The sequence below is a fragment of the Rhinatrema bivittatum genome, chromosome 2 (assembly GCF_901001135.1).
Source record: "Rhinatrema bivittatum chromosome 2, aRhiBiv1.1, whole genome shotgun sequence".
NCBI lineage: Eukaryota > Metazoa > Chordata > Amphibia > Gymnophiona > Rhinatrematidae > Rhinatrema > Rhinatrema bivittatum.
The window spans coordinates 24,761,035-24,774,614 of NC_042616.1; the positions used below are offsets into that span (position 1 = coordinate 24,761,035).

At 47.5% G+C, this 13,580-nt stretch overlaps 1 protein-coding gene across 2 annotated transcripts in view; it reads left to right on the plus strand.

Moving 5' to 3' along the window:
* Positions 1-11,402, plus strand: part of LOC115083692 (oocyte zinc finger protein XlCOF6-like) — a 31,011-nt gene extending 19,609 nt beyond the window's left edge. Inside the window, exon 3 of one of the 2 annotated variants that reach the window (XM_029587653.1) lies at positions 7,673-11,402. In XM_029587653.1, the coding sequence (XP_029443513.1) occupies positions 7,673-10,122 (2,450 nt within the window). In that variant the 3' untranslated portion in view covers positions 10,123-11,402. The remainder of the gene's footprint in view (positions 1-7,672) is intronic. The other variant, XM_029587652.1, reaches the window with a different exon arrangement.
* The last annotated feature ends 2,178 nt before the right edge of the window (positions 11,403-13,580 follow it).

Here is a 13,580-nt window from a genome sequence, read left to right on the forward strand (position 1 = left end):
CCTGGTGTCTCTACAGAAAGCTTCTTGCTATTTCCTGATGCTGGAAGCCATCCAGGAGTTGATTGACCTGGAATTGGATGCCCCGGAGCTAGCTCTAAAGGTTGTCGTGCATTGAAGGCCTTATACCCTCTGGACCCGGCAGCCAAACAACACCTGTATTTCCCGAAAGTGTACAAGCCTGGTCTACGCCATTTTGAAGCGAACAACTATCCCAGTAGAGGGAGGAGCAGCCTTGAAGGATGCACACGATAAGCAGCTGGAGTCCATCCTTAAACAAGCCTTTGACGTGACAGCAATGAAGCTGCAGTTCGCTTCCTGTTCTGCCCTGGTGGCTCGCTCGTGTCTGCTTCTCCCAAGAGGCAGATAGCTCAGGGACACATTCCAGAGAGGCGATGGAGCCTGCTGCAGCATTCCTAGCAGATGCAAGCTCTGACCTAGTGCGGTCCTTGGCCAGAGAGGTAGCCTCAGTGATGGAGGCCAGAAGGCAACTATGGCTGCGAAATTGGTCAACGGACGCAACCTCTAAGGCAAACCTCACAAAGTTGCCCTTTAAGGGATCCCTCTTATTTGGAAGTGAATTAGAAAAGTTGGGCAGTAAATGGGGTGAATCTCCAGGGTCACGGCTACTGGAAGATAAGAAAAAGAAGTTGCAGCACCCCTCACCTATGAAGGGTCGGACCAGGGGCTCCCAGCTTTTTTGGCCCTACAGAAACTCGCCATTTCAGACATCTTGACCTTCAGGAAGGTCTCGGTCCTTTCGGAGCCATCAACCAAAAAGAGGAACTGTTCGGGCTCAAGTTTGACCCGAACTCCCAATGAAGTTTGGACGGCCAATCCTAGGACAAGGAGATAGGGAGCCGACTATCCCTCTTCTTTCAGCGGGGGTCAAGATCACGTCGGACAAATGGGTTCTGGACATCATTCGAGAAGGATACGCTCTGGAATTCCGCAGCATACCTCATTGATCGACCTACTGACCACATCCCACAACGCGAAGGTTCCCTGATTCTTCAGTCGCAGAAGAGATCAGCACTCCCAAGGGATCGATGTGCTGGTCCAGACCTGGCCAGAGGAGGACTTAATTTACGCCTTCCCTCCGTGGCCTCAACTGGGCAAGATCATTCGCAAGATCAAACGCCACAGAGGATTAGTCCTTCTGGTGGCCCCGGATTGGCCCTAATGCCCGTGGTATGCAGATGTGGAAGCTTCTGGTGGAGAACCCTCTATACCTCCATCCGCACAGGGACCTTCTCCAACAAGGTCCGATCCTTCATGAGGACTTAACTCAGTTTTGTCTTACAGTCTGGCCCTTGAGAGGGCTTGCCTGACGAAGCGTGGATATTCAGCAGCAGTAATTGCCACCTTGCTCTGCGCGTGGAAGTTATCGACATCCTTGATGTACATGTGGATCTGGAGAATATTTGAGGCCTGGTGCAAGGAACACGAACTCTCTCCTCAGTCGATAAAGATCCCCATGATTCTGGAATTCTTACAGGATGGCCTGAACAAAGGACTGACCCTCAACTCTTTGAAGGCCAGGTGGCGGCTCTCTCCTGTTTCAGAGGTGCGGTGAATGTAGCCTGCCAGTCCATTTCCTTACCATTCTTAGATGGACGCAAGGACTCGGAAGACTACCACCTCCTACGCCACTTAAACGTCAGTAGGCTGTTAGTACAATATCTCGAATTTACAAAACCGCTGTGCAAGACGGACCGCTTGTTTGTGGAAGGAAACAAGGTGAAGCAGCTTTGCGAGCTACCATAGTTCGCTGGATTAAGGAAGTGTTCACGGGAGCTTATGTAGCAGCAGGGAAGCCTTTACCCCTTCAGGTTAAAGCTCATTACACTAGGGCCCAGGCAGTATCCTGGGTGGAAGCTAAGCTACTGTCTCTCGTCAACATCTGCCAAACAGTGACGTGGGCCTCCTTCCACACCTTCTCCAGGTTCTATCGCCTGGACGTCCAAGATACAGCCTTTGCGAGGGTGGTGCTAACTGGACCACTGGTAGCCTCCCACCCTGTTCAGGAGTAGCTTTTGTACATCCCATTGGTCCTGAGTTCATCTGGCTACACACTAGAAATGGTGATAATTTTGTTTTCCTTCGTGTAGACAGATGGACTCAGCATCCCGCCCATGGCTGCCCATGAAAAGTACCAAGCATACGCACATGAATCTCGATCCCAAAGAGGTTACGGGTAAGCCATCACCCTATCCCTAGATCTGGGCATCTGTAATATTGCTGGGATTCAACGCTTATGTTTGGGTGAGTACAGTTACGGTCACCAGTTTTAATCACGTTCTTAATCAAGTTCTTAAATTGTATTCAGGTTTTTCAGTAGTATGTCCACAGTGGCTTTTGAAGAGAATACTGAAGGGCTGAGGTCACTGCAAGGGTGTATCTAGGGTGACATCAGCTTTGAAACCTGGCTCCGTCTCCATCTGCTGGCAGGGGAGCACATAACCCATTGGTCCTGAGTCCATCTGTCTACATTAAGGAAAATGAAATTATCAGGTAGGTAATTTCTCCATTTGATGTCTTCTAAGTTAGGACTTTATGAGGCACTGATATCATTGAGGGCTGAAGGGACAGGGATGCTTCTGTTCCCTCTGCTCGTGCGTACTGATTGCTACTAACATGTAAGAAAGCCTTTACTTTCCCGGCGTGTAGCCAGATGGACTCAGAACAAGTGGGTATAGTGTGCTCGTGCTAGCAGTTGGAGACTGATCTGACGTCAGCACGGGTACATATACCCCCACAGGAAGTGAAGCCATTCAGTAATTTCCATCTCCAAAGTAGTTTGGAGAGCCTGCACGCTCGCTGAGCGTGTTTTCCAATACTACTTTCTACTTTCCAAAATTCTCAGACGACGAGCCCCGCAGTCCTGCGGTGATATGCTCGGGTCCCTCCCCCAGTCGAGTTTCCCGAGGTGATTTCCGTGGTCCCTCGGAGGTTTTAGGCCTCAGTCCAGTGGCCGAATCGTGGCAGGGATCTAGCCCCCGAGCAAGAAGGGCTCGGGCCTGGCTGAGAGGCGCCTCGGTCCTGGCGTGGACTTAGCCCCGAGCGAGATGAGTTCGGCGGCTTAGAGGCAGCGGGTGCACTTCCTCGAGCGCGGCGGTGAAGGTATTTCCCCTCTCCCCCCCGCAGCCGGAGACCGCCCGGGTTACAGCCGGGAAGCGCCGAGGATCAGGTAAGGCGTACATCTCTTACTTTTGGTCTCCGAGGTACGAGGATCGGCGGCGTTGCCGTGGAGGTCGCCATTTTGCCTGCCTTGTTCAGGTATTGACCGCCCACAGATAGGTGCACAACGCAGCATATATATATATTGCTAAGCGTATGTTAAGCGCATATTGTTTATTGCTGACGCATATTATTGAGCGCATACTGTTTATTATTTAGCGTATATTGCTGAACGCATATTATTGAGCGCATATTGTTTATTATTGAGCGCATATTGCTGTCCGCATATTATCGAGCGCATACTGTGGAGTATTGAGCGCAGACTGCTGAACGCATACTATTGAGCGCATATTGTTCTTGGGCTCATATTATTCTTGAGCGCATATTGCTGACAGCTTTAGCGCCGGCGCCATGGCACACTTAAACGCCCCGGCGTCTCTAGAGGTGGCACCTCCTGATTCCGGCATGAAAGCTCTTGGCCTGTGCTCAGCGTGCCAGCTTAGAGCCACACAGAGCGAAGAGCCAGACTCCCTTTCTGCCCAATGTGAGGAGGCAGTGGGAGCCTCGGGCCAGGACCAGTCTCAACTGAGGTTTACCGACAGTTCCCCAGGGGCCACCCCGGACCTAGCGGGCCGTTTCGAACAGCCAGGAATCCCGGGGGACTTGGTACCCCGACGGCTGGAGACTGCGTCCATTTCCTGGGTGGACTTATTTAAGGGGATCCACGCCTTTGTACAGATGCAGTCGGCTTCCCGGCCTAGACCCGCTGCTGCTGCCCTGGCTGACCCTGCCCTCAGGCCTTCTCGCCCTTATCGTGAACACCAGCCTCCGGGCAGTCCGGCTCATGCGGACCCTGATATCTCGGAGGACGAGTACGAACCCCCTGAGGAGGGGGAACTTCCCTGGGGATAGAGCCATATCGAACTATGAGGCAGTTCTTTCCCAAGGAAGATCTCTCTGACCTGGTCTCTCAGTGCCTGACGGAGTTGGCTATTCCAGGCCCCAGCACTATGGAGGCATCTACGCAGAACCCCCTGCTGGAGGGTCTTCGTCCCACAGCCCGCCATTTTCCCTTCCTGCAAGCGGCGCAACAGCTGATAGATTTGGAGTGGAATGCGCCGGAGGCCTCGTTCAAAGGGGATCAGGCCTTGTCCGGCATGTACCCCCTGGACCCGGCAATTAAGGATATGCTGGCGTGCCCTAAGGTGGACGCCTTGGTTAGCGCTGTGGTCAGGCGCACTACCATTCCAGTGGAGGGGGGGGGGGGCGGCCCTGAAGGAGGCTCATGACCGACGCCTGGACGCCATCCTGAAACAAACCTTTGAGGTGGCAGCTCTGTCTCTACGAATCGCAACCTGCTGCACAGTGGTGACGCGTTCCTGTTTGTCACAGGTCAGGAACAATGCTCCGGCAGAGGACATGGAGTCCGCCCTCTCGTTCCTTACGGATGCCGCCTCCGACCTAGTCCGTACAACAGCCAAGGGGGTCTCCTCCTCAGTAGCAGCCAGGAGGCAGCTCTGGATTCAGAATTGGTCAGCCGACGCTCCTTCTAAGACACGTCTCACTAGAATGCCATTTAAGGGTTCTCTCCTGTTCGGCAGCAACCTAGAGAACCTGGCCAGCACATGGGGCGCCTCTCCAGTACCTCGACTGCCGGAAGATAGGTCCAAGAGGAGCCAGCGCATCTTTCCGAGGCCCTCCAGAGGTAGAAGCTCCCAACGCTTCACTCCCTATAGGAGGCGCTACCAGGCACCTCGTCCTCAGGCCAGGAACCAGTCCTTTCGGACCAAGCAGCGTAAGAGGGGAGCCGGCTCGGGGTCTGGTCCTGGCCGCGCTTCACAATGAGATTCAGCCGATCCATCAGGGGGACGGAGCCATAGGGGGCAGGTTAACCCTCTTCTACCCCAGATGGGTCGAGATTACGTCGGACCAGTGGGTCCTCGCCATCATCCGAGTGGGCTATTATCTGGACTTCCATCACACCCCTCCGGACAGGTTTGTGGACTCTGCTCACCACAGATGCCAGCCTGAGCGGATGGGGAGCACACTGCGAAGAGCTCACCGCCCAGGGGCGGTGGAGCAGAGAAGAGTCGGGGTGGAACATCAACCGTCTAGAGGCACGGGCAGTCCGGTTAGCCTGCCTGCAATTTGCTCCCAGACTGCGGAACAGAGTAGTCAGAGTGATGTCCGACAACGCCACCACAGTGGCATACATCAACCGACAGGGCGGAACCAGAAGCCAACAGGTGTCCCTAGAGATAGCCCCATTGATGGCTTGGGCAGAGGCGAATCTCCAGGACATCTCCGCCGTCCACATTGCCGGAAGGGACAACACCGCGGCAGACTTCCTCAGCCGGGAATGTCGAAATCCGGGAGAATGGCAGCTGTCCCCCACAGCCTTCCAGATGATCGTGGATCAGTGGGGGACTCCGGACATGGACCTACTAGCGGACAGGTCCAATGCTCAAGTACCAAGATACTTCAGCCACAAGCGAGATCCATCCTCTCAAGGGATCGATGCCCTGGTTCAGCCATGGCCTCCAGGGACCCTGCTATACGCCTTTCCTCCATGGCCCCTGCTGGGCGCTCTTATACACAAGATTCAGAGGCACAGAGGCCTAGTTCTTCTAGTGGCACCGGACTGGCCAAGAAGATCCTGGTACGCGGACATGAGAAGACTACTGACAGGGGAGCCTCTTCCCCTGCCTCCGCTCCGGGACCTGCTGCTTCAAGGTCCCATCCTCCACGAGGATCCAGCTCAATTCTCTCTTACGGTCTGGCCATTGAGAGGGCTAGACTGAAGAAAAGAGGTTACTCGGAGCCAGTGATAGATACACTCCTCCGAGCGCGCAAGTTTTCCACATCCCTCACCTACATAAGGATCTGGAGAGTATTTGAAGCCTGGTGCGACACTCGTGGCACCAATCCACATGCGACTACTATCCCTATTGTTCTGGATTTCCTGCAGGATGGGTTTCAGAAGGGTCTCTCCCTAAGCTCCATCAAGGTTCAGGTGGCTGCGCTGTCTTGCTACGGTCCCAGAGCTACAAGCGCTGTCCTGCCGTGACCCCTTTCTCAGAATCACACCTGAGGCTATCCATCTTCACACGGTTCCCTCCTTTTTACCTAAAGTAGTCTCACAATTTCACCTCAACCAAACCATATCCTTGCCTACCACGGCGGGTTTGAAGAAATCAGAAGAAGGGCGTTTGCTACGCCATCTCGATATCGGCAGATTGCTGCCCAGATACCTGGAAACGACAGAAGCAGTACGAAAGACGGACCATCTGTTCGTCCTTCACAGCGGGAAAAAACAAGGAGAAGCGGCCTCACGGCCCACCATCGCCCGCTGGATCAAAGAAGTTATCAGAGCGGCCTACGTAGAGGCCGGGAAGTCACCGCCTCTGCAGGTCAAGGCTCATTCTCCCAGAGCGCAGGCGGCCTCTTGGGCAGAATCTAGGATGCTGTCGCCTGCGGAGATATGTAAGGCGGCGACGTGGTCCTCCCTCCATACCTTTACCAGATTTTACCGTCTGGATGTCCAGGCCAGGGAGGACACAGCATTTGCGAGGGCAGTCCTGAATGGACCTCGGGCAGCCTCCCGCTCAGTCCAGGAGTAGCTTTTGTACATCCCACTTGTTCTGAGTCCATCTGGCTATACGCTAGGAAATGTTGAGATTACTTACCTGATAATCTCCTTTTCCTTAGTGTAGACAGATGGACTCAGCATCCCGCCCGGCTGCCAGTATACATGGGTTTCACTGATTCAAGGTAAGCCTTATCACTTCTTATATGAGTGCGTCCACTCTACCAGGTGTCGACATCTTCCGGTTGGGAACGCTGGCTGTCTCCAGCTACTTTCAATCGGTCAGGGGAATCCTGTTTCACTAATTATTCTGATCGGTCAGTACACATATATCCATAACAGCTTTTGCAAGGAAGATTATTGAGTGGCTTCACTTCCTGTGGGGGTATATGTACCTGTGCTGACGTCAGATCCATCTCTAACTGCTAGCACGAGCACACTATACCCACTTGTTCTGAGTCCATCTGTCTACACTAAGGAAAAGGAGATTATCAGGTAAGTAATCTCAACATTTCTCTTGCTCTTCCAGTTGATTTCAGTGTGATTTGAGTTCAGAAAGCATTTGCAAAGATTATTGTTTAAAGATGTTTTTAATTTATCAATTTTATATTATGTTGTTCTATTTGATTTGTGATTGAATGTGTGTGTATCTTTGTAATCCACCCTGAATGATTTCATTGGAGGAGGCAGGGTATAAGTTTATAAATTGTATAGATAAAAAAAATAAACCACAGGAGTTTTCAGAGGCTTCTCCTAAAGCTTCTGCTACATCACAGAATTCTGTAATATCAGAAATCCCATGTGCTCATTATATGATCCTTCAAAATGTTTGATCCCAGGCCATTGATAGCTTTCCATTCCATTGTCATATCACATGACTAATTCCTTTTTTTTTTTTTTTATATCCAGCAAGCAATGAGGTCATACAGGAAGAGGAGAATAGAGAAGAACACCCTATAGTACTGGCACTTACACCAAGACAATCAAGAAATGTCTGTGAGAATCTTTCCCAGATTACTGATGGGGGAGACACGAGCCAAAATCAGCAGGAATTGGACAAGAAGTGGCGAGACCCTACAGGAAACTCACTGGATGGAGTCACTGCATGTGAGAGAAGTGACAGGGAGCTCAGAGATATCCCTGAGCACCAGAGACCTATGAGAGCAGAGATAACCTTCCAGAGTAATAACAGTGATCAAATGACTTCTGACCTCACCCAGATTGACCTGAGCGAAATGAGACCCATTCAAAATAATAACAGTAATCAAATGACTTCTGCCCTCCGGCAGAGAGATGAGGAAGGGAAGAAATCCTTTGCTAGGAAATGTCATTTTGTATTGCACCAGAAAACTCACTCAGGAGCGAGACCTGTTTCATGTACTCAGTGTGGAAAATGTTTCAAACAGAAGTTAACCCTGAAATTACACCAGAGAATCCACATTCAGGGGAACACTTTCACTTGTATTGAATGTAAGAAAAACTTTTTTAGCAGGGAATCCTTACTAATACACCAAAGAACGCACACAGGTAAGAGATCCTCATCTTGCCCTCAAGATGGAGAAGCTTACAGCTCCGAGTTCTGTTTATTAAATCCCCAGAAAATGGAGAAAGAGAGAACATTTTCATCTTCTGAAAGAGGAGAAAACATCATTCAAAAGCAAGACCTAATAATAAATGAAAAATCACAGAGAGAAGAAAAATTATGCATGTGTACTGATGGTGACAGAAACTTCAATGAGAGAGATATGTTCACAGGAGAACTAAAATTCCAAACAGGGGAGAGAGCAATTTCAACTAGTGAAGGCAATAAAATCTTATGTTACGAGAAAGTCTCTTCAAGAAATGGAAAAAAGCATGATGAGCAACCATTGTCTTGCTTTCAGGCTGAAAAATATTTCAATAGGAAGGCAACCATCCCACAGCAGAGGAAAATGCCTAAAGCAGAAAGTCAATATGTATGTACTGAGTGTAGTAAAAGCTACAAGCAAAAGTATAATCTCATAATCCACCAGAGAATCCACACTGGAGAGAAACCATTTACATGTCATGAGTGTGGTGAAAGCTTTAGTGCAAAGGCCAGACTCAAAGACCATCAGAGACTCCACACTGGAGTAGAACCATATACATGTACTGAATGTGGTAAAAGCTTCAGGCAGAAACATTATCTCACAATTCACAAGAGAATCCACACAGTAGAGAAACCATTTGCATGCTCTGATTGTGATAAATGCTTTAAGACAAAGGAAGAAATCAAAATCCACACTGGAGTAAAACCATATACATGTAGTGATTGTGGTAAAATCTTCAGGCAGAAGCATTCTCTCACAATTCACAAGAGAATCCACACAGGAGAGAAACCATTTGCATGCACTGAGTGTGATAAGTGCTTTAGGACAAAGGGAGAAATCAAAATACACCAGAGAATCCACACAGGAGAGAAACCATTTGCATGCACTGAGTGTGATAAGTGCTTTAGGACAAAGGGAGAAATCAAAATCCACCAGAGAATCCACACTGGAGAGAAACCATTTACATGTACTGAGTGTGGTAAAAGCTACAGGCAGAAGCATGATCTCACAATTCACAAGAGAATCCACACAGGAGAGAAACCATTTACATGTCTTGAGTGTGGTGAAAGCTTTAGTGCAAAGGACAGACTCAAAGACCATCAGAGACTCCACACTGGAGTAAAACCATATATATGTACTGAGTGTGGTAAAAGCTTCGGGAAGAACCAAAATCTTATAATGCACCAGAGAATCCACACTGGAGAGAAACCGTTTGCATGTGCTGAGTGTGGTAAAAGCTTCGGGAAGAATCATAATCTCATAATGCACCAGAGAATCCACACTGGAGAGAAACCATTTACATGTACTGAGTGTGGTAAAAGCTTCAGGCAGAAGCATTATCTCACAATTCACAAGAGAATCCACACAGGAGAGAAACCATTTGTGTGCTCTGATTGTGATAAATGCTTTAAGACAAAGGAAGAAATCAAAATCCACCAGAGAATCCACACTGGAGAGAAACCATTTACATGTACTGAGTGTGGTAAAAGCTTCGGGAAGAACCAAAATCTTATAATGCACCGGAGAATCCACACTGGAGAGAAACCATTTGCATGTACTGAGTGTGGTAAAAGCTTCGGGAAGAATCATAATCTCATAATGCACCAGAGAATCCACACTGGAGAGAAACCATTTACATGTACTGAGTGTGGTAAAAGCTTCACGCAAAAGCATTATCTCATAATCCACCAGAGAATCCACACTGGGGAGAAACCATTTACATGTACTGACTGTGGTAAAAGCTTCAGGCAGAAGCATTATCTCGTGATTCACAAGAGAATCCACACATGAGAGAAACCATTTTGCATGCTCTGATTGTGATAAATGCTTTAAGACAAAGGAAGAAATCAAAATCCATCAGAGAATCCACACTGGAGTAGAACCATATACATGTACTGAGTGTGGTAAAAGCTTCAGACAGAAGACATCTCTCATATGGCATCAGAGAATCCACATTGGAGTGAAACCAAGTCCTTGTACTTTGTGAGGTAAAAATTTCAGAACAAAGGACAAACTTTCAAGTCACCTGAGAAGGCACACAGGAGTCTAATGAATTCACTCAGTCTCCTATAGAAATTGAAATGGTAGACTGGACTGATAAGGATCTTAAATAATTGTAAGCAAGAAGAATGAAATTTCCTCTGCGCTCAGGCAGGCCGATCTGGGCGAGTGGCTTATGCACCTCTACCAGCAGATGGAAATGGATTAAAAGCTGACATCACATAGAAAGCCAGAATTGGCCTCACGACGCTAATGCGCCCGCTTCCCGAAGGAGGGCTAACATGTCCCAATATTCATGGATATAATATAGTTATCTGTTATGTTGTATTCGGGATTGGCTGGGCAATACGATGTCCTAATTCCGAAAAATCTACTCCGAGATTGGTGCGCCCCATTGGACTTGGGTAACCTTCTGATAGCTCCCAAGTCCTCTCTTCCAGCCCACAACCGAAACCTTCCCTATTTTATAGCCTGTTGCACAGCATGGAAACGCCTATGCTCGCAGCTGCGTCTGCATGGCGGACATTGATCTTTGCATCGATTGTGGGACTTCCAACAAAACCCGGCGTTCCTCCTCTGGAAAGAAGCAGGCCTTACCCGTGTCTCCCAATTACTCGACGCCTCTGGATCTCAGCTCTGTACCTTCACAGACCTGCAGACACATTTTGAGATTTTGCCGAGAAGTTTTTTCACATATCTCCAAATAAGATTCATTCCTTCTTTTTTTTTTTTTAATTTAAACTTTATTTGAGAAAGAGTAAGCAGAATATACAGTACAACAAAGAACAATATGTAACCATAATTGTACAAATATTCACAATCAACAAAAGGAATAAACTGATAAAGCAACTGGATCTCTGTTTGCCTCTTTAAATCCCCCCCTCCCCCCTTGGGATCTTACAGAAATTAAGTTCAAGCCGGGTTCTATAAAATGTTATTTGTTACAGAATTTATTAAATAAATAAAAAAAACAGTTCAGGCAACCTACTGATTCTGTCTCCAAAGTAAATAAGGATTCCAGATACGGTGAAATAACCCTAGTTGTTTCTGTCTGTGGGCCGTTATTTTACTAAGAGTAAAAAGCGTAGAAACACGGGATTGGATCTTAACCAATGTAGGCAAGGCCATGTCTTTCCAGTGAAAAGCTATTTCACATCGAGCCGCAGTGGCCACTAGTTTAATAAATTGCTGAAGCGATCTGTCCCCCTGAGGGCATGCAGAATTCAATAAGACTACTGAGGGTGTAAGAACAATAGCTGTTTGGGTGATATCTGTTAGCCAGCTGGCCAAGGCCCTCCATAACTGTGTAATAGTTGCACACTCCCACCAAAGGTGGAAGAAAGTCCCCTCTCCCCCACAGCCCTTCCAGCATCTGTCAGGAGTTGCGGGATATATTTTATGCAACCTAACGGGAGTAAAATACCATCTGCATAATAGTTTAAAACTGTTTTCAATAAGCGTAGCAGATGTCAAACCTTTGCTACCGGTAAGGAAAAGTTCATCCCAAAAGTCCTCTCCTTGGGAGGATCCTAGGTCACACTCCCAAGAGTTGATAAATGCCGGTTTTACTTGTAAGCCCTGAACAAGTAATTTATAAATTTTTGACATGAGTCTTTGGACTTTGCTGACTTACAATAATTTTCAAATAAGGTTACTGTTTTAGCTAAATCAAGTTGTATACCAGATGTGCGTAGATAGCTACTTAGTTGTAAATAATGATATAGTTCAGTCTGTGGTAGTTCAAATCTTAACTGTAAAGTCGGGAACTCTACCCAGTTAGCATTTTCACATAATTGGCCGTAGCTATATTTGCCTTTAGCCAAGATCGAAAAACTGTAGACGCCTTACCCTCTAAAAAATCCTTTTGATAAAATGGGGAAGAATTAACGGAACAAATCTTTTCGCCCACAAGCGTGGGTTTCCATTTGTGCCAAATTTGTAGAGTATGTTGAATTGGGGTTGATAAATTGTCCATTTTGGGCCAGAATCTACGGGACTGCCAAAGTAGGTTTGCTAGTGGAGTTGACCCAGAGAGTTCTTGTTCCAAGATTGTCCAAGGTTTGTGAGAAGATGTCCTGTGCCAATCTACTACAACCCACAGCTGGGCCGCTGCATGGTACCTTAAAAGATTGCGGACGGCAAGACCGCCCCTTTCCTTGGGTTGATATAAAACCTTTTGGGCTACCCTAGGGTGCTTTCCCTGCCATAGAAATTTCATAATTCTACGCTGCCATTTTAGCAAGATGGCAGTAGGAATATTACAGGGAATAGTTTGGAACAAATAACTAATCCTAGGTAGTATATTCATCTTGAAGTTGGCAATACAGCCCAGCCAGGAGATGTGGTAACGATTCCATTCTGCTGTGTTCTGTACCATTTGTAGAGGCTTGGTATAAGAAGCTGGGAGGCCTAGTAGTAGTGAGTTGCAATAATCTAGTTTGGAGAAGATTATTGCTTGCAAGATTGTTCTAAAGTCCTGAGCGTGGAAAAGTGGCTTTATTCTTTTCAGAATATGTAATTTGTGGAAGCAATCTTTGGTGGTTTGGTTAATGAATGGTTTGAGGTTGTCTAAGATGGCTCCTAGGTCTCTTACGTGAGCAGTTTGAAGGAGAGCTGGTGGCTTTGAATGTGTGTTGTTGTTTTATTGAATGTGTTTTGAATGTGTTTTATTGAATGTGTGTTGTTGTTTTATTGAAGCCAATGGTTCAATAAATAAAGCAAATAATAAAGGTAGGAGTGGGCACCCCTGCTGAGTGCCTCGCTCCACCGGGAAGAACGTGGAGTAACCACCATTCACTTTAATACAGGCACATGGATTATCGTATAACTTTTGAATCCAATTTATTAAAAAAACTGCCAAATCTCATTTTTGTAAAGCTTGAAATAAAAAGGGCAAGTGGACCAAATCAAAAGCTTTATCTGCATCCATGGCCATAAATAAAAATAGAATCTTATGACGTTTGACCCACCATAGAGAGTTCAATAGTTTACGAATGTTATCAGATGCCAAACGGCCAGGGATAAACCCTGCCTGATCTGCGTGATTAATCTGTGCAATATAGACATTAAGCCTGTTGGCCAATATTTTGGCTAATAATTTGAGGTCTATATTGAGCAAAGATATGGGCCTATAGGAGCCGTATTGTGTGGAGTCGCGGCCTGGTTTTGCGAGAACAGTTATTCCGGCCACATTCAAATTGGGGCTTAAAATACCTTCCGTTCGGAGAGCATTGAACATGTTGGTGAGA